Source organism: Myripristis murdjan, chromosome 21 (assembly GCF_902150065.1).
Source record: "Myripristis murdjan chromosome 21, fMyrMur1.1, whole genome shotgun sequence".
In the NCBI taxonomy this organism is placed as follows: Eukaryota; Metazoa; Chordata; class Actinopteri; order Holocentriformes; family Holocentridae; genus Myripristis; species Myripristis murdjan.
Window position 1 is genome coordinate 18,142,706 of NC_044000.1, and position 26,790 is coordinate 18,169,495.

Consider the following 26,790-nt stretch of genomic DNA (forward strand, 5'->3'; position numbering starts at 1 on the left):
CCAAACATTTGCTGACCCCACCATCAGAAAAAGTGCACTTCACATTGTTCTAACAGACTTAGACTGAAAGGGGAAGGGACCAGAAAAAAAGGCATATCAAAGTGGTGGCATGTTAAACTTGAAGATACGTGTTTTTAGACCCCAGTAGACAGAAACAGACTAACTGCACACTGTTAAAGCTCAGCCCACAACACAGGCCTTTCCAATCAGAAGTCAGATTTGATCAAGTCTAATCAGCTGGCTGCATTATGTTGGACCAATGCTGAGCTTGACCAATAATAGCCTTTTTTTTTTTTTTTTTTTTTTTTTTTTTAGAAACAGCAGGACTTTTGCATGACCAACCACTTCCTCGTCATAATGTGCGCTGAATTTTCAGTAGACTGATTGAGGGAAAGTGCCACATGGAAACCATTGTAATGCTAGCTCATGTTGTAGTTTTCTCCTTCCCCCTCGGCCCCAGCAGGTCTGCATGATGCCCTCACTTGTATGGTTTGACAGGATCTGTGAAGACCCGTTCCACATAAAATGTGACATTAAAGCAACAAGCCAAGTGGACTATGATGACTGTTCCTTTCCATTTTTAGCCTGTTCACCAGATAAAGCCTCTGTGCTCAAGTAACAAGGAGCAGATCTCTTCCAGGGCTTTCAGTGGAACAACAATCAACAGAGGAACAGGGGGAAAAAAGCTGTTAACCTCATTTGTCTCAATGCCACCCGTGACTCACTGGACAAACTAACTTGATGTACTGTATACGATTGGCCAAGCTGAACATACACTGTGACAAAAGAAACTGGTCTGACATGCACAGGATTTGAAAAAGGTCTCGTAACGGAATATCAGCAAAGATGTGAGAGCTCTAGCCAGTAATGAGCCCCTACATGATGGCATTAAAGTGTACTGTATATAAACATATATACACAGTATATAAGTCTGTGTATTCATCTAATTTACATATCTTTACATTCAATAAATTTACATCCAAAAAGGGAAAAATTCTCTTTATAAACCACGGTTTTCACATCATGTAGACATGTCCACAAAGTTGCGTCCCCTAGTCCCCTACGTGAATTGAACTGCTCATTTTTGGAGGTTAGTTCTTGGCAGTATTTCTTTCGTTGACCTTGATGTTAACAAATATGAGCTAAGAACTACCTTGTAGCGGCACGTTTAATTTTGACTTTCAAAAGTTCATTTGTGAAAAAAAAAAAAAAAAAAAAAAAAATCAGCAAGAAGTACTCTTGAAACAAACTATTCTCCACTGAGGAGAAGTTAAGCACCCTGTCAACAGAGAATGCCAGTGCTTCACTAATAATGTTACTTTCATCATGTCCCCAATTTGTTCATTCGGACATGAAGTAACTTTTGCTCAGAGGAATTCTAAAAAACACAACCTTTCTTTCATCACTTGTTGCCTATCACAGCCAAACACTAGTGTGTTTCATTCACACCTTTCTCTATGTACAAACTCGTGTGTGTTTCCACCCTTCACCAGATAACAGGCGGGCCAGTGGCCTGGACAGATCACAGCACTTCCTCATTAGAAACCTTGTTAGAACATGGATGCACCAAGGGAGTTGGATTTAGTCCAGTCTTGGGGATTTTCTGAGCAGACTTCCATTGTGGTCTGGAGTAGGTGTGTGTATTATAAAACACACATCCACAAACTGAGGCTTGGATTTAGTCGGATTTTGGTTTCTTGGAGGCTGCTGCAGTCGCATGGTTTTTTGTCCTGTGAGGGTTTTGTTCCGCTCCACCTTACAGCCCTTCTTGAGCAATGAGAGGGTGGTTTGCTGATGTCAGAACAAGGCAATTTGCTGCACATTCCAGATTTCATGTTCGAAGTCTCAACCAGCTATTTTCGGAGGTCAAGAACACATACCTGGAGGGTAAATGGCGCAAGATTAATAAAAAGATTTACAATTCTGTTTGTTTTTACGTATTTTTCCTAATCAATTTTATTCTATGCAGCCAAACCAAATAAATGAGCTGCACAGGCAAATGACCAACCTTTACAAATAACTACTAAAAACATTAATCAAAATGGCTTACCGAGCCGTCTGATGCACTCGCACCAACTTTATCCCCGGTGCTGTTCCAGCACACCTCAAAAATCCCGCCAGTTCCCCTGTAGCTGTGCACCAAGGCTCCAGTCTGAAACCACAGCACAAACAATGACTGACCAACTCCACCAAGAGAGCACAATCATAATAAATGTACTCCTCAGTTTGAATCCTGGCCAGGCACTTACCATGGTGTTCCAGATGTGAACGCACTTGTCAAAAGAGCCGCTCGCCAGGTGCTTGCCGTCGGGGCTGAAGGCCACGCTGTAAACAGGCTCCTGGTGCTTGGTCAGCGTGTGAATACACACACCGCGCTCCACATCCCACAGCCGCACCGTCGAGTCAAACGAGGCGCTGCGGACACGGGGAACACAACAAGTTCAACAGTCAGGTGGTCTGCATTTCTTTCATCTACATACACTTGAGATTCTTAAGCCTTTTTTTCACTTAACAGATGAACCATTTAAGGCTATTCTTAAAATATCTGTCAGATGAATCATAATAACGACATTTTATTGCTCCTGTGAGCTGCTCTCTGAGAGCGTATTTCATTTATTTCATTATTTCTTTTGCCCAGAGCTTTTGATGTGTTACTTGGCAGGCTACTGGGGTGGATTTTTATGATGCAGCAAATCAAACCTAAAAACTGAACCAAATGAAAACATAAAGCATATCTTTAGGAGCTACAGTTTGTCATGGCAACAGTCATATTTTTGCTAGCATTAGAAATGTCTTTGCCCCGAGGAATTTCATAACATGAACCTGATGTTAAAATTCTACACACAGCACGCTGGAAACATGCCAGAAGAAGGAGCAAAAACTATAGTACAAGTCACACTTTGACAGCATACATATAAAAATAAATAAATAAGATGTGTGAACTTTTCAAAGTGAGACACTGTGAACATCTGTCATCCTGAAACTGAGACACCGTTGAAAGCAAGTGATAATGGAAAAGGAGGCTGACTTCCATTAGCACATCTTCATCACCAAGGTATTAATAGGCAAGCCTAATCTTATATGGCTGCCCTTGGCAACAATTGAAAGTGAGCTCAAAAGGATTTTATGGAAGAAGCAAAATTGGAGTCAATTAAAAATTAATGGCACACATTCAATGGTGGCATTTACTTAAGATTACCAGGTTCCAAGCAAGTTGTGCCGATCATGACAGTTTTACATCCAAAGTGAAATATACGCACTGTGCCGGGATGTCAGTGCGGGCTATAAATGCCTGTGGTATTTGAACTAGAACGTTTACATGTGCATGCACGTCTGGGTCAGGGCGTAAGGCTGTGGGCCACTGACAGTTATTAGCCCTGGGACTTTGCCTGGGACATTATTTCCTTTGAATGCCAGGCTCTGACAAGAGTCTCCTTCAGACTCACAAATGGGCACTAGCCCACATGTACGCCTACACACATTCTCACACACACACTTAAATATCATGTGGTCTGAGCACACCAGCTTGAATATCATCTCAAAATTGATCAAACCTGCCCTGAGGGACACAGCATGTAGCATGCCACAGCTGAATGTGAGCCATTTCCCACCTGGCAAGCATGATGTTAGAGTTAGGGTTGCTGGTGCCGGGACCGGTGGGGCTCCACTTGATGGTGTAGATCTCTTTACTGTGAGCCTGGAGATCGTGGACACAGGAGTCCTGCTTCATACTCCAAATCTGAGCAAGACGACAACAGAAACAACAACTATTGAAAATCACCAATCACCAGTTTGCTTTCTTAGGGTATTGACTCTGTGAAACTAGTCTTACCTTTAAGGTCATGTCATCTGAACAGGAGGCAAGCAGCATGCCCGATGGATCCCATTTGATGGCATTAACTTCATTCTGCAAAAGGCAAATCAAAAAATATTTAGTCACTTTTCATTGTACAACAGCAAATTCATTACTTTGATGTGGGGTCAGGGCGCTATGAGATCGGAGGAGTAAAGGGGTAAAAAGGCAGAGGTGCTGTTTACCGTGTGGCCCTGAAAGGTCTTGAGAGGCCGATCGCTGCCGAGTCGACATACATGGATGCACATGTCTGTACTGCAGGAGGCAAAGGTGGTGTTGTTCTGCCAGTCGACATCCAGTGCTGGAGCTGTGGGATATTCAATACAGGTCCCATTTATTAAAGGTTGTAATGCATACGAGTGCACAATAAGCCTAGCTAAGAAAGAAAAAAAATTTCAGACTGTTTATCAGCCACAATTAGGTACTTTTATGATTCGTGACACACATGACTTCACCGGCTTTACCTGAGTGAAAGGGAAACTGCTGCTTGGCCTCTCCTGTGTGTGCATCCCAAATGATTGTCGTCTGAAAAATGAAACATTTATATTCAAAAAATCTCAAAGGCACGCTGTTTTTTTTTTGTGTGTGTGTGTGTGTGTGGAGGATTCAACAAAATTTCATGAGGTTCTGGTGAATGAAGCCGTCACCAACAAGGACACAAATCTATGATGGGATTTGAAATACCTTATCAACGCCAGCACTGAGAATAGAGTTCCCCTTCTTGTTCCACTTCAGTGCAAATATTGGCCCTTTGTGCTGCCCCAAGGTGCTTGCCAGATTTCCTAATGGATAAGAGTCATATCCACGTTTTAAAGGATGCAGTATGCAAAGCTGTCAAGTGTCGATTTAAGTGAGGACATTGAAACTCAACTGACAAAAAAAAATGACCATCAAAAGAATAATTTCGTGGTGAGTCTACATGATTTTCATCATCAGCTGGACACACAGATAGAACATGTTTCTTCCTCATTTTTTTGTCAGGTGAGTCTAAATCAACCCTCAGAAATTTTGCATAGGGCACCTTTAAGAAACAATCTTTCAAGAAAATATCAGCGAGGAGGCATTACTTGCAATAATAATGCCACGAAATTGAGATGCGGTAACAAGTAACAATACTGCACCACAATAAAAGAAGACATACCATCCTTGGTCCATATCCTGGCAAATCCATCATATGACCCCGTTGCTAGGAGAGTCCCATCGCTCTTTTGGACAGAAAGAAAATAGCAGTGTTACTTGACTATCCTCAGCTGGTAAGAGCAGAAGAGGAAAGATGTGGGATGGATGATTGGGAACCTACATTCCAGTCTAGTGACGTGACATCTTTGTTGCTGGGGACGTCCTGGCCGCCCTCGCGGATACAGTGGCGCAGCACCAGCTGGGTGGAATTGGAGTTGCTATTTTCGTTTAGGTTCCAGATCCTGGCTGTGGAGTCGCCTGAGCTGAAGACGATATGAACACACCAGAGGAGGTCAATAAGGTGCGAGCTGTCAGAGTCAGCTATTATTAAGCAATAAATAACAGTGTTCAGTATAAACCACTGTGTGCAGTCAGTACAGAATAAGTCAGCAAGTGTATTTAACTGTGATTCAAGAATGCGTGGGGTAGAGTGTGTGTGCGTGCGTGTGTGTGTGTGTGTGTGTGTGTGTGTTTGGCTCACCCTGAGGCCAGCAGGTCGCTGACTGGATTCCAGGCACAGATGAACACTTCAGATTCGTGCCCTCGGAGCACCGTGGCCTTACTGGCTGGTATTTCCACATCAACATCCATCTCCATGGGCTCGCTGTGGTTATCTGCTCAGACACACACACACACACACACACACACACACACACACACACACAAGAATTAGCACAAACACACCTGCAAACACTTGTCAGAAAAGCTCTGGCTAATGAAAAATTATAATGAAGAAGCTTTTTTTTTTTTTTAAATCGACAATGTTAAAGAAGGTGAAAGTTGACTTTTTGAATAATTAAATAGCTAGGGATGGAAAGATATGTAATTTTAGCAAATTTATCCTTTATTGATCCCTGTGGGGAAATTCATCCTCTGCATTTAATCAGTCCTAACTCTTAGGAGCAGGAGGCAGCCACAGTGCAGCGCCTGGGGAACAACTCCAGCTCTAAGCCAGTGCCTTGGTCAAGGGCGCTGACGGGAGCATTAACCTAACATGAGGCCGATACAAACATCCAAAATCAATATGAATTTTTATCAGATTTGGAATACAAATTCAAGTGCAAAACAGGTTTAGGCTTCCAAACAGGCCTGCTGTAAGAGAATTTTTTGCTCTGTTACAAATTTTGGTATTTCTATTAATGACTCACTCCTAGAATTGGCCATAAAAATGCCAAATTTCATAATCAACCAAATATTTGCAATAAAAGTAACTTTGGGACCAATACTGATGGCAGATGCCAGTTTCATTTTTTATGTGCCTTAATTTGAGAATTTTGACCAGCACACAAATCAATCACAGAATAAACAAAGCCCAACAAGGGTGAAAAAACAAACCATCACAATATGGGACTCTGATATCTCGATGTGCTTTTAGATCAAATTTTCTGCAGCACCATGCAAAGCAGATGCATCCTCAGACACTGAAACCCAATTCACACTGAGCAAACTCTTCCTGTTACCACCCACACCTCCGAATTAAATTCCTGAGGGATCTGCTGACACAAACATCCGCTCGCTCTCTCCTTGTCGAGTGCTTCACCTGATCCGCACCTCTCCGATTTCACACACTGAACTTAGCTTAACAGCTGCTAATGAACTGGCATTCTGTGAAAACCCTCTGCAATGGGGTATCGCAGCCTGACAACACACTGCAAATGACACTTCCTTTAACAGGAGGGGCAGAGCAGCTGGACAAAATGTCCCTCTGTTTTTCCATAATGGTTTTGGTGTGCCGCTGTCATCATTTGGAGACGGTTTTCGAATTTATAAATCTGTGGGTGATTTTGTAGGCGTAATGCCTCCATTAGCCTGCCTTCCATGTGACAGCACAAAGCATAAACACAGCCCACGAGGAGCAGCCCCCCCTGCCACGTCTTTCAATTCTCACCCCTCTCCCACACACAGATTTGCTGCCTCACAGCCCATATTTTAAAGTGGCTTATATTTAGAAAAATTAATATTGTCAATGGATACTGGATAAGTCAAAATCAGGTGCCCTGGTGGTTCGCCTGTTGGAGCACACGTCAGCCATCGGGGCTGTGTCCTTGCCGCAGCGGGCTGTGTTTGGATCCGGCTCAGACCCTTTGCTGCCTGTCTCCCCTACTTTTCCTGTCTCTCTCTCTCTACTGTTTCTATCAAATAAACTGGAAATGTGTAAGTGGAAAAATCTTCACATTAGTCAAAATTAAAAGCTAAAAATTTACATTTGTGAGCATCATACCTTCTGCATGTACATGAACTTCAACAAGAATGTATAAAAAAAAAAAAAAAAAATCAATATTTTTCAATTAAAGTGTATTTCCATGGATGCTGCAACTCTACAGTAATTTTGATTTACTCATGTTTTTTCATTCATAATGTGCATCTTTTGTGCTAAGCTGCTTTTTCCAGAGGGGACTCAGCCCCGAGGTCTTCCAGCTGTCTTTTTTTTTTTTCCCGTAACCTGATTATCGCCTGATCACAACTTTGTTTTATAGAGATACAGCCGATTCACACTGGCATAAAATCAGCAAAGCCCCATTTGGAATACATGTTTCAGCTTACTCATGTTGTGAGTGCCGTTCTCCTCCCCGTTCACGGTGGCTTCTCCGTTCTTTGGTGCGTTGGCTTGGTTGCCGGAGGCTGATGCAGCCATGGCACAGGCCGCCTGCTGCTGGGCTAACTTGTCCCGGAAGGCCTGCTGCCGCGTCTGCACCACGTCTGGCATCACCGCGTCAATGAGGGACAGCGACTCGATCGGCCGACCATCAAACACTGTACCATCCTGCCGGGGCAACAATGGATCGTGACCTCTCAGTTCATTACACTGACAATGTGTTTTTACATAGGTCACTGTTCTAGGGTAAAATTTATATTAATTTTCAAGTTAAGTTAATTTAAAAGTGCACTGTGCAAAATTGCCAATGATTGAAGTGAGGACTGTTCACACTCAATAGTAAAAAAAAAAAAAAAAAACATGAATAAGCACAAAATTTGATGGTTGAGTTTACATGGTTCTCAATGTCAGCCTTTGTCTCAGTGACAAATTACCGCTTATTCCACTCTTTTTTTTCAGTTTAGTATAAACAGTTGTCATTTCAACTGACCTCCAATTTTGCATACAGGACTTTTAAGGCTTCAGTGTGAATTTGGTTCATACTGATGGTGGTGTGTGCATGTGGCAAGCCAATCCTATTTGCCAGTTTACTTCACCAGGGCCAGAGACAACACAAAATCTGTGTAAATTTTCTGACAAGGCTCTTCTTCCAGCATGAAGTTGACTAAAATTATGCAAAAATTATAAACTGAATTCAGTAGCGCTGGACCAGGTGTTGTTGCAGAGATGAATGATATGAGTATCTGCTCGGTAACTATATCTTTATCATTATGGGACAGCAGATCTAGCCGGGATCGGCAGGTCCCTGCTCTCACCTCGTTGATGCTGATCTCTGCCTCCACATACTGGAGCCCTTTCTGCAGGATGGAGATGAGGGCAGCAGGGGGCACTAGTGTTCCATTGATGTTGGACTGGCTGATGTGGCTCTCGATGCCAAAGGTGAATGCTGAGTGGGAGAAACCTGAAAACAAAATCCCATTCACATTAATTAACTGGAGAGTGCCAAGCACAAGATGTACACAAACACAGCACAAATATTCAAAGATGAGCCTTGTCTGATCCAAACAATGCTAATGGTAATTGTAAACAAAGACAAAACAGCATAACAAAACGAGTATGACATTTGAGCATACAGTGGCACAAGCCAGTGTCAATGTTGACATCTCAGGGTTTTGAGCATGCCTGCTTTCTGCCAACTGCTTTCAAAGACAGACTCAGTAAAGAGCAATAAAACATAGCAGCTGGGACCTCAAGAATTCATCCAGAGCCTGAAAAATAGGTTAGCATGAATAGCATCGTGTTGACGCATATAAATCCATCCAAAAGGCTTTCACATTAGACAGAATGAGTGGCCTTGTTATTTCCATCCATCTGAGGTACAATGCCTTCTCTACACCAAAGACTACTGTACACTAAACAAAAGATATGAATACACATTCACAGAATCCCTGTGATGGGTCTCAAGACGAGGTCCAGGTTGGAATAAGGAGGGCTTATAGGTTAAGAAAAAACATATCTTTAAATGTAGGATGATGTGCACTATTTAACATGTATGAGATAAAAATGAACAGCAGAAATACGTGCCTTTTTTGTAGAAACCCTGCGTGCGTGATACTGCATCTTGTGGGCACTAATAAAACCTGATGCTTATAGTTATGATCACCAAACCACGCAAACTGCAACAATCCTGCAATTCCTGCAAGCTTATGTAAGCCCAAGTTGAATATTTTCATCAGACAGCATCATCGGTATCTTTGCCAAATGTACCTGATTCTTGGAGGTATCTGTAGACCAAGAAGTTCACTTCGTCACTGGTTATACTCATCTTAGTCCACCGAGAGGGAGGAGGTACGTAGAAGGGCTGGGCTCACTCTGGAAATGCAATAAGGCGAGATTATGAAGTTAATATTCATTCCCAGGTCTCCCAGGATAAAATGTAATACATATATTTCCACAAGGAGTACATCACTGTGGGCCTCTTAAATCATTTTGACAAATGATATATCTATCGTGTTCCAATAAAAATAGATATAACCACTGCACACTACATGAATCTGTCTTGATCCATGGCTAGCAGTACAATCATGTGCCAAGTCACTTTAACACGCAAGCACACACACTCACACACTCACACACACACACACACACAGGATAGCTGTGACTTCCAGCCTCTACTGGCATGTGCTCCTTCTTGTCTTGCCCATTGTTGCATGATTCCTTCCTCTGAAAATTTCGATAGCTGGGTCACTTAACCTGTGAATCCATCTCTAGTACTGGGGCTAAGCATTTCCAACCTCTTTTCTCTGACCTAATGGCAGCATCTATATCCATTTGGCTTCCACAGAGAAGTGGATGGTGCCTCCCATTAGTGACCTGGCCAACCATCTAGATGGAGCGAGGCCTTATAAAGCAGTAAGGATATTAAATGCCAGTCTACTGCCCATCTAGTAAATTACAGAAGAGAGCATGAGGCTAATATAGCAGCCAGCCCGACTTTCCCTTCAGGATTGTTTTCAACAAATAAAACTGTTTAATAGCCCTTATGTTAACATTTCAATTGAGATCGTCTCAAAACTGGAGAGAGCTGAAGGAACAAAAAAGGCAATTTAGATTTTATTAATTCCATCAAGTCCTTTGTCCCCAGGCTGATGAACACTTCAAGAATACTGAATGGTTAATTTCCCGATGGCACATGCAGTCACATTTACCGGCGCGATGCAAATGCAGCAGCGTTGCTTATACACACATATGGTCTTGATTCGCTCTTGGGCTGTAGTGTGTGTTTGAGCCAAGTTAAGCATTTGTTGCTGTCAAAGCTTCACCCTGATCAAGAATCTCAAGAATTTCTTTAGATCCAGTTAAAAATACACACACACACACACACACACACACATACACACACACACACACACACACACATATATACAAATACATGTAGGGTACATGAAAAAAAAAAATCAAAATTGTGATTCCAACAGGGGCTAAGGAAAATGGATTTTGACTAGGGTGAAGATTTGACAGCAATAAATGCTTAATGCGCTTCCTACGCACACTACACCCTGAAAATTAATCATGACTGTATGTCACAACTATTTCCTGCCTTACCTATGGGAGATAAAGGGACAGACATTTTGTCATGACCAGACAGAGAAATAAAGGGGGATGGAGGAGAGTGTCAGGTATGAAGAATGCATGCTTGTCTAACTTCCCTTCCAAATACTTTCAAGGCCCACTCAAGTTCCCCTTTGGTAGCGTAGCAACAAGAAGGATCCAGCAAAATAGACAGAGAATAGTGTTGTCCCAATTACCAGTGGGCATACAGCCAAAGGGGTTGAACATGTTACTCAACATGAATTATTCACTCCTTCACCTTGGGATATTCTTTCAGATAGACTCTAGCTTTATTGTAGCACAGTAGACATGCTAAGGGCCAGCAATGGAACAACCTCTGCAACTGGTGAAGAGTGTGAAGTTTCTTTCCAACAGAAAGAGATGGTGCAATTAAGTTAAAGCTGGTGTGAGAGTAAAAAAAAAAAAAAAAAAAACTTTTCCTGCAACAATCATTCAAACAGTGAAAGAAATATGACTAGACAAAAACATTGCTATTATTTTTTGGGTGGCTGGTGATTAGCAGGGTAAATCAGTCAGGCATGCTCTCAAAAAACGATCATCCTCAAAGACCAAAGCTCTTTGCTGCTTTCTGCCAGACACCAAAACAACCCTGGCTATATCAGCCTTTCTACTTTGGCCAGTGTGTCGTCCATAGCCTGCTGCCACCCTGCTTCTCTTTGGCTAATTAGATAACATGAGGGGCTTGGAAAGGCTATCCACATCAAAGAGGAGAGCTGCTGCTCCCAAGGCCGCCACCACTACATACCAAACAACTGGAAACATAATTAACAGGCAGCCTGGAGGGGCTCGATTCCCAGCGGGGAAAGGCAGCAGCAATAATCCTTTTATCAGATGGGCCCACAATGCCACCAACCATTACACCACTCCCTGGGCATCCAGGCCTCCCTTGACAAAACACTGCCACTTCCAGGGAATCAGACAAAATGCTAACCTCGGCACTGGCTCTGAGGCTTATCCACTGTGAAGTGATAAGTGGAGTCAGAGTCTAAAGACATGATCCTTTTCAAATAAGAAAAGACATCAGACAGGTAAAATTGAAGCGCTTGCGAGGCTGCTACCACTAAAAGATCTTCTTTTTTTTTATCTTATTTACACAAGAAATGTTTACCAAGCACATATACTCCACACTGTTTTTTACCCACAGTCTGTTGCAGGCATTCATCTCTGGGGGCACAACCAATAACCATTTGAAATGGTACCAACATTTTAGATTTCAAATGACAACAGCAGAACGCAGAAGAAACACACTGAACAGAGGAGACAAATGGAAACCCTACTGGGCCAATGATGAGAACCCCTGCCGTGGTCCTCAGGCTCATTAGGGTCATCTGTAGCATGTTTACTGCACTGCAACAGCAATTACTTAACAGTGTAAACCACACCAACAGCCTCCCAGCCCTTCACCCAACATTGCACCTGAGTGCTACATAGCCGTCGGTCAAGCCCTTCATGCCAGACCAGAAATTCATGTGCATTTCAGCAAACTCTAAAATTCCATGGAGCCATCCTGAGATTGAAGCTGACATGCAGCGTACCTTACTGTGGTGATGCCTTCCTTTTGGACGGCACGAGAAGCACAAAACCATGTTTTAACTTGTTTGATATATGACTCACACCACCAACTGCAACGCCTGAACACAAATATGTCATTAGAAATAACATACATAGCTCACATTGTTGGATATCAAATTGTTATAGATACCATAAACAAATAAAGGAATCAGCTCTATGTCTTTATATTTTTTTTAATCAGTAACACAAAAAAGCAAGCAGGTGAAAGTAGTTATATGCTAGGTATTATAGAGGGATGAGGCATGTGACTGAAACTATCAGGGCACATTTGTATTGGTTAAAAAAAAATGCAGTGGAGCTTTCACTTCACAATTTTGAGACCTGGTGTAACGTTCCAATTTAGTCAACGTGGATTAACCATTACCCTAAACATGCATTTTTAATTTTGAAAACTTAAAAAAAATCTTGTTACATGATTGCCAATGTTTTTCCAGTGATGATCTGTAAATTCTGAGCCATTTTCTATTTGCATATTTAATCTGAGCAATGGAATTCACTTTTACAACTAACTCTACACCTACCAGCAATGTATTAACAAGACATTCCATGTAATATCATTTCAAGGACATTTTCTTTAATGTATAAATATTAAATTTCTTTAAAGCAATTATTTGCACAATGATCTTGTTCCTCTTGATTTTGTGAACACCTTTGCTGATAAAATATCAACATAGTGTCTTATAAGGACAGACGATGTTGTCTGAAGTGTCTTGTATTTCTTCTACTGTTATATTTATTCCAAACAAACCTGCTGTTGATTGTGTAAATATAGCCTAATAGCAGCCACTTCCTGTGCAACAGAAAATTATTCTGGAAAAAAAAAAAGGATCCCCTATTAGCTGTTCAGAACAATAAAAGTAAATAGATGATTTCATGATCCGCCTGTAGGTTGAATCTTACGTAACAACTGATAATAGAGAGAAGTAAAACAGACATTTAGTTACATTAACACTTCAACTGTTATGTAAGAAGCACTTTTAAAGTTGCAAACACTAAAACATTAAAACACCTATTATATCACAAACATAATTTCTTATTTGAGCAATGTCACTCGAGAGGGAGTGCTGTTACACCAAATATCAGCACAGTTTCCTGAGTTTTCCACTGTCGAATCAGCTCATGATACTTTCTTGCCCTGAAAACTGCCTGTAAAGCGGCACTTCCCGACCCTCATCTTACCCAAAACTACAGCCTGGGACGCCGCGCTGCCAGTCAATACTTAGGGGGCAAAAAACGAAGAAAGCGATCACCAGTATCCACGGTTCTGTTCTCCCATATGTTATCTTCGGACTGCCGGTCACAATTTAACTACATCATTTTTACAAACACGTCCATCTTTGCGAAGCTTGTCCACGCTACAATGTCGATCTCAGGTATTAGTGCAATAAACAGTTATTACAGAGCACCTGTAAAGTGGCGTGATACATGTATAGTTTAAATTCCCGGTGCTGTTATAGACTATATCAGCACTCATGGAAATGCCTCTTGTCCAATTAAATTACTTGAAACAAACTGTTGTATAATCACAACTGTAACCAGACCCATACAGGCACATTTACTCGCATGAAAACAGGCAAATTCCATCCCAACGCTGATACCCTTAGAAAAATACACCACCCATCTCGGTTTCTGGCTCTGCTTTATGCATGTATGATGCCCCTTGCTGCTGATAAATTTTCCGTGTTTTGTGTACTGTTATTGGTGACTTGTAGCTACAGAAAAAACTTTGTGGATGTTTGATGTTTGATTTATATTTTCCAAATTTTGAAACAAGTCACATAGCAAAATAAGGAACAACCTTTTTATTATCATGTCCAACCCGTGTGCATCTACATGTTAAACTTGCTTACTCGCTACAATCGTCTCGTTTTTCCACCTGAACAACTTTCAGGTGGAAAAAAAGTTAGGTGTCATACTGTTTAACAATGTCAGATTTTAATAACTGTAGTGTAGTGTAAGCAAAGATTGTGGTGAGAGTTTCGGGTGAGGCTGACTAGGCCAGTCATGTTATCTCAAGATGTCTTTTCTGTTTTCAGAATCTGACTCTGTTCCATGAGCTACACTGCCACAGCGTTTTGTCTTCTTCCTGGTTCCATACATTCCTCCCTCACATCAAAGACAAATCTACATATGCCAATGTCGGCTTCCTGAATGCACAAACTAATGAAAAAATTGAAATGCATTTGGATAAAGACCATGTTTCATTCATGAAATGATGTTTTTTTAATGCTTTGAGGCACGGCTGAGCAAACATTTTGTAGACACGCAGATTTCCTCTATGGATTATGTCACTACACAATGTTTACCATCTCAGAAATATGGTGATATTATTTGGAGCTGAATGGCGATGAATGGAAGGTACAAGTAAGAAAGGGCGAGGATCATGTGATGACTTGCTGACACACTAGCTTGTAAAAAGCTGCGGGGATTTTCAGAAAGGAGAGTAGGCACCCTGGAACCTGGGCTGAGCGTGCACTGTAGCTGGAATTATGTTCTAGGGTCCAGCATGGTTCGGAGACCAATTAACCCTGGAGCTCATTAATCACAGCTAATGGACACTCTCAGAGCCACTCACAAATTTAATATAATTGAATGTCCCGATTAAAATAATGTATGCATTACAAGTCTATGGTTACAGCTATCACAAATCCAGCGTGTTCAGTGGCAAATGTATGTAATAAGAGAGCACACCGGCTAATTTTTGCTTGCTAATCTGTCCAAAAATAGATCATGATATCTAATGGTCTCAACTCAAGGACACAACACTGTTCTCTGCAATTTGGTGGGGTCACTGATTGGAACGGCACAAAAGAAAGTGTGATTCTCTGCAATTAGGATGGATAGCAGATGTGAAACCGTCTTCATGACACATTTCAAAAGAAATAAGATTTAAAAAAATAAATAAATAAAATAAGGCAGGCCAATCTATACTGCCTCTTGATCAGTGAGACGGAAAGGAAATTTTAACAAACATCTTAACATCTAAAAAAAAAAAAAAAATGTAGCAACAGAGACTATGTAGCCAGCTGTCTCCTGCATGTATAGATTTTGAAAGAAAGATGTAGAAAAAAACAGGACACTACAAAAAAAGGCAGTTAAAAAAAAAAAAAAGTAGAGAGGAAGGCAGAGGCACATTCTATACTAGCATGCCAGGGACCCCATTTTCTCCTGAACAGTCACCTCCTGACAGATGTGCAAACAAGACCTGGAAACAGCAGCCATTTTCTCTTGAACTGCTCTGCTGAGTAAAACCCGCCTTTGAAGCTTTTGGTTGGGCTGCAGTCTTGGAGGAGGGAGGGGAGGAGGAGGTAGGAGGGGAGGGGGAGGGGTGCTGGAGGACCGAGAGGGAGTGGGGGAGGGGAAAACAGAGAGGGGGAGAGGGGAGGGAGAAATGGGGGAGGGGTGGCGGGATGATAAATAATGATTCCCCACCACCACCACCCCACACACACACACACACACACACACACAGGTAGTCACAACAACCGTTTGTGCATTATTCTTCGCCTTTCTCAATGAGTCACTTAGCGACAGCCAATGTAGGTCGGCGAAACTGTGGGGGATGGGAGCCTACAGTCTCAAGGGGAAACACTTCTCCCACGCCTGATTTGCGTGGCAACACTTTCAGCGTTTAGGCCTACCGCTTCTTTCAGGCGGTTCACAATGAGGAGGGTCATCGGGGTAAGAAATTCCACTGCCACAATGTAGAATATAGGTGAGAGGTGTATTTGGCGCTGCTACAACCACTGATACTGCAAGCCTGCCCAGATCCTTTGATCCTGACAGGGATTACAATGAGCCAAATCCTTGATATACTGGGTATGCATAAATCACACTTTGAAATGATTGCATCATCTTTGGTAGGCTTGTGTGAATAATAGGAGACTTATTTATTTATTCTTGCAAGGCTCAGTATACGTTTAATGTAAATTTTTCTCATGCACTAGCATAATGGACGTTTACTTGAACTGCAAAGCCGGTGGTTTATTTTCTCCCAGGGGAACGGTGACAGATACAGAGGATCACTGAAAGGATTTATCATGATGGCTTCTCATCAGGAGCATCAGGACCTATGATCCACCCACATGCTGAACCCATTAGCATCTAATAAAAATGACAACTCCCACTAGCATATTGGCATCATAACAAGCAAGGGACTTCAGCAGGCAACGCAGCCCAACGCTGCTTAAAATGCAGAGGAGAACTGCACCTGGGTTGTTTTCCCAATCAGTACAGACAATTCAGTATTGAGATTTATCACTGCACTTTTATTTCATTTGGCCGGAGTAAAAAACTCAAAATGCACACATAAGGAGAACAAAATGCCCATATCAATTACACTAATGAGTAAAAATCTATGAATCAACCAGTTTGATATAATAAATAGAGGGACGACAAGAACATTTTCCCTCCTGGGTCTCACCACAGCCTCAAAGTAAGATCTTAAATATAATGTAGTCACAATCACCTGCCAGCAATGTGCAGTATATTACCACCATAGTGAAACGGCCATGGAGGTAATGTACCACACAATGTAACATACTTCCTGTTAACACAACATAGTGATAATTCTGTAATTTTACAACCACAGATGAAATCCAAGGTCTTTCAGCTTTCTCTAAACACCTTTTCTTCAATTTTCTGAAACATCTTTCTCAGATAAACGATGTTATATCTCAATCTATTTCAATAAAAGCGCTGAAACAATAATTATGAAATACATCATAACACTGGTTATCAACATGCCCTATTCCCTTCATCCATAATTTGAATTTAAATCTTGCCGAGGGATGAGCTTTTGACACCGGGGACAAAAATATCACTCTGTTTAAATCATTTACAATTTAAGAAACCAAACTTAGGCTTCCAGTTTCATTATCTTGATGAAAATGTCTCATTTTCCTTGCACAGTGCTCTTTAAAGCCTTCTGCTTGCTTACTGGACTTTACACCAGGGCAATTGCAGCCTCATGGAAGAATTCATACTCTCATTCCCACTGTACTGTGTGTGTACGTGTGTGTGGGGAGGTGTTATGCATGTAAATACTCTCTGTGGAGGGGACTGTGGGACACAGGGAGAGACAAGTCATATTTCTCAATCGGCGAGCAATGAAGCTCAGTGCAACACAATTACCTAATGCAGCTTGTCTCTGTTGCCTAATGCTCTTCATGGCGAACAAAGCAGGAAAGCCCCCTGCATAAACACTGCATGTTAAATTTGCTTCTCAGCCTAAGACAATAATTAACAGCCATATATCTATCAATATGACCTTGTATTTATGACCATTGTAACCCAACAGTTTAAATCAACTGAGGGATATGAATTTGTTTTTTTCTACTGTACCTTTATGATGTACCTTTTTAACCCATCAAGGACGATGAATGAACAATTGAACCCATTCTCTTTTAAATAATTAATTTGCCCCTGCACAACAAAGAGAGTTTGTAAAACGAATAAAGCGTTTTTAAATCTAGGCCAGCACAACAAGACAATGCCACAGGCACTACATATTTCATGCCTTTATGTTGCATGATATGATAATGAGTTAAAAGTTCCTGACTATAGCATCCGTAACAGAGATAAGATTATGGGCTCATTTCATCAACAACAAATTCAATATTTAGATGGACTTGTTATTCAGCATGACTAAAATGGGTGTACTGGAAGCAACCATTACCTTGACTGATGATGGCAACCTATACACATGGACAGCAGGCCTTTATGGAGCCATATTTCTTGACAAGCATGTGTACTAAAATTAGGGTATGGGGCTTTTACTGAGAGAAAAATGTTAAGTGAAGCATTCAAGCGCTTACTCATTTCAGCCATAATATTTTTTTTTATTGTGTACAGTAAATATAAACTCTCTATCTACAGCAGCAAGCAAGAATTACTGTCCTTGAGAATGTATTTGTCAACTGAGAAGCCTCAGCCAGGCAATTGTTTTCAGCTAGATGCCCGGCTTATTGAGGATTGCACAAATAAGCTGTAAACACAGTGATACACCGATGTAGGCAATAAAAGTGTTGCTATGGTGACCAGAAGATCCTGCTTCTCTGTCAACAGCTGCTCATGCCACCCTAATGCCCCACTCCCTCCTCCCCCACCCCGCTCCCCCCACACCCCTCCACTCTCCACTCTCCTTGAGCTTTCCTTCCATCTGACATCAGGGTCAAGCAAGCAAGGCGGACGAGTGCGCTGAAATACTGATCTCCATTCTAAACCATCCCTTGACTCTGTCTTTGCAAAGCACATCCACAGTAACATGACACGAGTGCTACACACAAAAGATTTCCCTTCAGTGTATGTGTGTGTCCCCTACATATTTGCCTATCAAGCAGGTGACTGTACACATGTAGTATACACCGAAAGTATGGCAACCATTTATTCCTCCCCATTATCTATGATAAAGCATTAATCCCCTGCAATAAAAAATGACCTTGTAATATTTCACAGTGCACTGGCAAGGACTGAAACCCCAGCTGAAGACAACCAAAGGATTATATATCTAGTTTAGGGCATAATTTCTGAGATATCTGACAGTAAATGACTTGGCGAGGATGCATCTTCACTAAACATGCCTAGAATTCTGCCCTCTTCATCTCATTTAGGAAATGATTAACTAACACTTGCTGTAATGATTTACAACTATCAGTGTAATTGCAGAGGTATACGTCCCCTGGTACTGTCTGATTTAGACGCGTGTAGTTTATTAACATCAAAACCATGCACGCAAAATGTAGGTTGTTTCCATGAACCACCAAGAAGAGCCAAACTGTGAGACCACAGTTTCAACCTACAAAGAATAGGAAATGGCAAACCATGCTGTAGCAAACACGAAACTTTCACTGGCATTCTACAGATGGTCGTTTCGTATCCGGAGCAGTGCACTCAAAGCCACTATTCAGGGTTTTCCTCAAAAACAAGATAGCTTTACCACTGGCTGCAGACAGATGACCTGCAAGAGGATACTGAGGACAGCAGAGAAGTCTTTACAAGTGTATCATTAATTATTAACCATTTCTTTTATCTTATGTTTGCCTCTGAACTGTCTCTTGTAAAGGAGAGCATAATTTTTCAGCCGTGGATTGATACTAAACTCAACATAATTCTCAGATGTTTTGAATTTGAGCACTGTGTTATTGCTTTCGTGCCTGTTCGATAGCAAAACCGTTATATTTTTAACATGTCAACGCATTAGGCATTACCCTATGGTACACTGTCAACTAAAATGAACTGGAACATGTTATCTGATTTGTGCTGTAATAATTTCAATAAAATATTATATAGGTAGTTCACACCATGCCAACTGACTGTCCAAAGGATCTGTTTCCAAATGTGCCTCATGAAGCTATTGAATACACACAGCTAAGTTTTATGGCTGGTTTACCCAAAGTAACCAGGAAACTAGTGAGCCACATGTGGGCTGTTAACGCAACAATGTTTTTTGCATAAAAACACAAAACTTCTGTTGGCCTTTCATTTATATGACAGAGTATTGGGGTCCTGAAATCGCAAACTTTTGAAACCGGACTCCAGATTGGCATCTTTTTCTGATGCCAACCTTACCGTCGCAGTGTAGACAGGCAATACACAATTCTCTGGAAAACTGCCGACGACACAATCCCACTCCGCATATGGCTATTCCTAGAGCTTGGGCGGTATCGTTTTTTTTTCACGCCTTCGTACCTACCTAATATTTCACCGGGGTTTACAGTATATGACAGAATTTGCAAAAAAAGTCATTGGCGCATGCATGACACTGTCTAACCTACAATGCTATGTGTCTAATATGAAATTAGCCTATTTAGACAAGGCTTGCTGCATTTAAATACTTACGGCCAACAGAATAATGAACAGATTTGAAATAAAAAGGCCTTCCTACATTGATTCAGCACACCTTGCAGGAGGACCCAAAGATACTTGTCGCGGTGCATACTGAGTGGGCTTAACAGAGATCAGACCAGCAGTTGAATAAAATTATGCGGCCAATAAAAAGCTTTTATGTAGTTGGAAAAAGTCATTTAAAGATAAAATTATAGTGGCACTCAACGGAACTAGCCCCAAAATCCTCCCAAACATGAGCAGAGGCATTTTTTTTTTTTTACTAGTCCTGTAAAGTTATCCTCACTTTTCGCAGTCGGCATCTTTCTCAGCTCAGCTGCCTTTTTCGACAGTACAGCCTGACCTCTGGTGGCACATGTTGTGCATCGCAATACATCACCTCAGTACAGCCTCTCCATATCAGTTTAATAGAAAGATGAGCATCTATTTTTGACAGTATTGAAAATCATACCTTCAGGTTTTCCAAAAGTACATGGCATACCATAATACCTTGATACAGTCTGAGCCTAGCTATTACATTTTCAACCCCCACTAGAGGAAATAATGACAGAGTCTGGTTCCAGTAGTACATTAACAAGTGTTAAATGCAGCCAGATACAAGAGAAGACATTCAGGTGGATTCCTGCACATACTGGTGTGGATGAAAATGAACTGGCAGATCAATATGGAAAAGGAGCATCAAGAAAAAGAGAAATAAATATGGTCGTATAGTAAGGCTGAGATTAAAAGTATAATCCGGTCAAACATCAAAAAGAAAGGGCAGGAAGAGTAGAGGAAATAAAGGCCAATATCACTATTGTATCAAAGGAAAAGTATGAGAAATGAGAGGAAGCAACAGAAATAGAGAGTAGAAGGTCATTATTTCAAGCATGAGGTTCGGTCACACCGGTCTGAACAGTACATTAAAACTAATGAATAAGCATGATGCGGGTAGATGTGAACATTGTGGACTACAGGAAATGGTGGCACATGTATTTTTACACTGTCCTAGATATCAATAAGAGAGGCAGGAATGGCATGCATACTACAGCACTTTTAATCTTTTTTGCAGATCTGTGTGAACAGTGTCACGAAACTTTTGGAAAGCGTGAAGGCAAAACATTTTCATTTTTAGCAAAACCGCTGGCGTGCAAATGTACCCTAAATGTTTTCATAAAACGCATTAGTGTTGTCAGCCTATATAAAAGCCATAGCACAAGGATGTTCTTTACTGTAATTACAGCTACTTTGGTGATGCTAATGGTTTCCCAATCCTACATTACTCCATCCAGAGTTCACAAGTAAAAACTGCTTTTTATGGTATTGCTGCTGTGTGACACAAACAATTAAAAAATCATTTCACTGAAACAGAACACTTTCTGAAAATAATCATTTTAATTACACACTGTTCTCCATCAAGTCTGATTTCCTTCACCACTATTGCTCAGGTTACACAACTTGCAGAACAGCTGACTAGATAAGCTTACATGGCTTTTGTACTAAATCAGGAGGGGGTGGGAGATGGACTAATTTAAAGCAATACAACCTTTTGCAGAAAATTTGCAGTGGAATAACAGTCATTACACATACCAAAAGTGACACCTCTCAAATGCTTTGATTGTGAAAAGGCAGACTAAAATTACACTTCTGGTGCTGACACAATTATTGACAAATGGACCTCAGGTCAAATATATTTCTGTATTCCTTGTTATTATCATCAAGAAATAAGATTGCCTGGTTTCAATTTCAAACTAACCCTAAATTAAGTCCACTGGGTCTTAGGGCGGCTAATTCCAGGCTGACGACTAAACATAAACCCATACAGACAGATGTGCACAAGTGTTCTATGAAAACTAAATTTAACTTTAACAGTATACACAAGGCTGCTGAATGTTTTTACTGCAATAAGGGCAGAAAAGACAATAGAAACTGATTATCTGCCAGACACTAAACAGAGTTGTAAGTTAAAACACACACCCTTGAATGCTTCCTCCCACTAGCTCTCACTGAAATACTCATGGTCTAAGTAAAGGTCAAGGCACAGCAGACGCAAACGATAAGCAGAGCCACCCCAAATCCAAAATACGTCCAAATAAATAACTATAGCCTTGAACTAGCCAGTACTTGGATGGGTGTTATTTCAGAGTTAACTACCGGCATGCCAACTGGCTGGTGGCCCATGCACACTGCAAGTCTCTTTTGGAGGGAGAGAATGGCTTACCTCCTCCCATTGCCTATCATAAATAAATACTGCTGCAGAAATATTTGGACAGTCAAATACTGAGCTTCACAGCCACATGAACTGACATGGGCTTTCTCTGGGACTTCCTTGCCCTGCTTGTGAATAGGGAATAAATCTGTCTTCAACACATACACTCTAACACAGTGTAACTTAGGTATGCTCTTGTGTGCCTCAATCTACCAAGTCAAGCTTGCAATGGTTAGACTTGAATGACTTATCAAAAAAAATCAGTTTAGAGGAAAATGAAAGGACAGAGTACAGTCAGTCAACAGTGAAACCAAAGGCAAGGAGATTGAAGTCAAGTTAAGCTTTAACGTCATTCTACATATGCAAATACCATACATACAGGGGAATGAGACTGCATTACACAAGGACCATAGTGCCACATAGATCAATGTGCACAATAAATATTAAAATAACACACAGTAAAACACCTCAAATCTTGTCACTGAATGAGAAGTAAGCAGACAATAACCTGCGCGGCAGCAATGTTATCTATTTATGGCCTCCAAGGACTTCACACAGAGGTAACTATGTCCATCTTTCAAAAACACCTTATCTAAAGAAAAACAATATGATCACATCCGAATAGAATGTTCACTATGCCTGATTCAAAGTCTTTGCAGCGTGAGGGAAGCATACTGTTTTATTTTCTCTGTCAACACAAGACAATCTTATAGACTTCACGATGAGAGGTACCTACGACTTTTGACATTGTGACCCACTAACAGCATTTAGAGCTCCACAGATGAAAAAAAGGTTGTCTGAGGCAAGCAATTAAGGCATAATAAAACCCCATTGTTCTTTTAATAGATGGCACTAAACCTGTTTTTTCTAACGACTGTAATTGGGTTTTACTGCAAATCAAGTCTAGTAATGGAAAATGGTAAATGGAAAAGTCTAGGCTGGTATGTTCTTTCTTCATACACAAATCCACTGAAAATGAGAATCAGTGTGAGGGTACAGTTGCAGTGTTTCTGTAGTGATGACACCAGTGAAGCCTGGAGGGTGTCATCCAGCTTTATGACCACTAGCTCACTATCCAATAAACCCAAGGTGGAAAGGTGGAAAGGAGGTGGCGGTGGCAGCCAAAAACCTTAAGTGAAGCACAGTCAATATGTTCTCCACAGAGGGATGGCAGGACCACCCAAATTAGGTTCTCAACAATGTAACTTTCCCATTAAAATGACTTCAATTGATTTCAGCAGCAGAGCTACACTTCACTGACTGGACTTGGGTGCAAACAATGTCCAACAATAGCCCTCAGGCCAACAAGGAAATGGGAGCATCACTAAGGCATAAATCATTGGTGCCATTGACTGTAGGAGCAGGATCAGGTTAATATAGAATTCAGGCAATGTATTATGTTTATGCTGTTATTTTGGCTTGAACTGATGATTCATGTGTATTTCTTTAACGCACACTTAATCACGCCGACTTTGCTCCTCAGTGTTTAGACTAATTTGAAAATGGTTGTATCTCATGCGCTCAGTTAACTTGAGACAACAGCCAGGGCTGCTAAATGGGAAATGAAGTGTTTATATGAGTGAGATAATTTCGTTTTTTAAACAAGTGAAATGTTTCACAAACTGCTCTGTGGACAGGTGGAATCAGCATGGCCTCTGGCTCCACATTAGCAGTTTGTTTCTATCTTGGAAAGTGCTATAACATTGCCTTCGGTGTGTTTTAAGACGAGTGGCTCACAGAGTAAACAGAGGACAGTGTTAAATTGTACTCATACTGGAACATAAACTGTCCCTTGAAAAACTGGTGGCAGTGTCTAGTACAGTTGAAGGTATTTCCCCTCCCCCACTCATGTGCTTCCTAAATCTGCATGGCACAATAAATGTGTATAATTCATACTTCAGGTTGAAAGAAATGCCTGAAAATGGTTCAGTGGGACTTGGTGCATTGGTGCAACCTGTATAATGTGCTATTTAGGGCAAAGTAGATACCACAATAATGCAAAATAATGAGGGCAATCTCCATCCTCTGGAAAAAAAAAAAAAAAAAAAAAAAGTTCTTTTTTTTGTGAAGTAGCCAACAGATCAACAAACAAGATTCAAAATGAAAGAGTAAAGCAATGTAGCAGCCGAAGTGAGATGTTTGGCTCTCAAACAGCGAGAAGGAAAGACACAGGACACAAGCAGGAATTTCAACACACGTGTGGAGTGACTAATGTATGTGCCGGCAATCTCATAATCAACGCCATATTCACCCATTTCAGAAAGTCACTATCTACTTCACAAAAAAGCACACACACACACACACACACGCACGCACACATACACACATACACTGAAGCCTGGACGCGGTGCAATATTAAAAAATTATGACACTCGGACTTTATAGCTTACCTTTATTATGAGAGTGAACTCGTGGTGTCCGCCACCTCTTCCTCTTCCACAAGGAGAACCTCCAACTTCAGTGAGCTAGCGACGACTTTCCTCCCATTTTGCTTATTATCATATCTCAAGTTCCGACCGCAGGTATATGAGTCACTGTCGGCTATTTGGTGCGCCGGAGAGCGTATTTGCGCGCACACATGTGACTTAACGCGTAGATTGTAAAGTTAAAATAAACACGAGTTTGGTGGCTGGGGCTGCAGGCTACTCTGAGTGGAGTTTCAGCGATCTGAGAAAGGAACGTAAAGAGACAACGGCAGGCGCTGATCGGCAGTGGGCGAGCGACATAGACACAGAATGGGAGAGAGAGAGAGAGAGCGAGATAGAGAGAGGGGAGAGAGAGAGAGGAGAGAGAGAGGTACTGACCTTAAACCTGATCACTGAAATCATGAACACCCCCTCATTCTAAGCCAATAATACAACCACTGTTTATGAAACATATTGCTCTGTTAATTGATTAATTAACTCACTAATCGCATTTAGTGTGTATTTTTTTTTTTTATCCTAATTGGCTAAAAAAAAAAAAAAAAACATGCAGATGGTCATGTACTCTGGGTGCGAGGTCCTATCACTGCTGAGGGGCACGGCTCACACAAACAGATAAACACATTCTGTTGCCCCCGCGTCTAGTTGAAGAGCTAGCCTAAATGCACCCAACTAATAACGTGTTTATGTTTCTGTGACATTAAAATAGCTTCAGATGTTTCATGAAAATAAGAGGGGGGGGCTCACCATGACGCAAATTTGATGGCAAAAAAAATTGATTATGCGTGGCTGGCCCGTCGGTGTCATTAGTACACCCTTTTCGAATAAGCGTGGTAATCTACATTATTACTTTGACATTATCTTCCAACAAGAGCACTGTGCAGAATCTGAGGCTACAGCCCAACCATGTAGTTGGCCTCTGAGCCGGTTCCCCTCCCCCCACACTCCCGTATTTTTCGCCTGCCCGGTCACACAGTGGTTGATTAATTCTCCTTTCGCCTTGCTCAGTCATTCAGATTTGGAAAGTAAATAACAAGTTGACATCATTACGGCTCTACATTGGTGTGACACATTCCTTTGGTTACCGTACACACGGATATATTTGCGCATGACATCCTATGCTAAAGCTACTGCAATGTCCTGTGTAAGGTTTCTGGTGAAAGACTACTCTGTAGTCTGAAATTATTAAGAGCCACATGAAGCATGGGGAACATGGTGCTATAGGCTACCCATGAAAGATACACATAAAAAAAATAAAAATAAAAAAAAAATAAAAAAGGCTACAAAAATACTTTTTGAAAACCTGAACGGCATAATAGCCTATTTAATTGTAAATTGAAAACAGTCATGATGCATGATTTAAAATTCAAAAACTGTAGCATCAATGTTTTTAGCACAGAGCTATAGTAACCATATAGCAAATTTAAATATGTCGTTACCTTGCAGTAATACCACAGGAGATAAGAAATATATTAAAATATAATATGGTCTGTGAACTCATTACTGAGTATCACAGGCACACTATTCCCTGTAGGAATATTAAAGGAAAACTGTAGTGATTTTTCATTTCGATAAGTGTAAAATAATCAACAGTTGGTAAATTCTCATTGAGGACTTAAAGCAGCTCCTAAATCTCCCTAAACACATTGATTCTGGGTTTAACAGTATCCTTATGGGCGAAAAATATACCCAAAGGAATTAGAGACTTAGACTTAGACTTAGACTTCTTTTATTGTCATTGCACAAAAAAACACAGCAGTGAGATTTTGGCAACGAAATGTCGTTGCTTGGCTTCCGGATTACAGCAGAGATGGAATTGTGGGACCGTTTAGGTATATATAAATATAAATATTATACATAAATATAGTCTATATAACTGGTATGATATGGTCTATATAACTAGTGCTAAAAAACAGGAGCTAAATAGTAATGAGTGCAATTTAGAATAGCTAGATAGGGATGGATGATTTGAGGCCTTCCTCTAATTCAAATGTTGATTGTG

At 41.0% G+C, this 26,790-nt stretch overlaps 1 protein-coding gene across 1 annotated transcript; it reads right to left on the reverse strand.

The window, feature by feature from the left end:
- Positions 1-272: 272 nt before the first annotated feature.
- On the reverse strand, positions 273-25,091 carry tbl1x (transducin beta like 1 X-linked). Its single transcript, XM_030080978.1, has 15 exons — positions 24,756-25,091; positions 9,396-9,500; positions 8,444-8,589; positions 7,577-7,796; positions 5,514-5,646; positions 5,154-5,295; positions 4,995-5,058; positions 4,538-4,635; positions 4,318-4,378; positions 4,039-4,160; positions 3,833-3,907; positions 3,612-3,739; positions 2,250-2,415; positions 2,051-2,152; positions 273-1,880 (listed from the first exon to the last, which is right to left on the reverse strand). Exons 2-15 carry the CDS (start codon positions 9,451-9,453, stop codon positions 1,854-1,856), a joined length of 1,542 nt encoding a protein of 513 aa, XP_029936838.1. The 5' UTR covers positions 9,454-9,500; positions 24,756-25,091; the 3' UTR covers positions 273-1,853.
- Positions 25,092-26,790: the final 1,699 nt, after the last annotated feature.

Excerpts from the sequence above, each read along its gene's own strand:
- tbl1x (XM_030080978.1), bottom strand. The coding sequence starts at position 9,453 with ATGAGTATAACCAGTGACGAAGTGAACTTCTTGGTCTACAGATACCTC. Across the intron at positions 4,379-4,537 it reads TCAGTGCTGGCGTTGATAAG|ACGACAATCATTTGGGATGC; the intron begins GTATTTCAAATC and ends TTCATTTTTCAG. Across the intron at positions 3,908-4,038 it reads AGACCTTTCAGGGCCACACG|AATGAAGTTAATGCCATCAA; the intron begins GTAAACAGCACC and ends TGCCTTTTGCAG.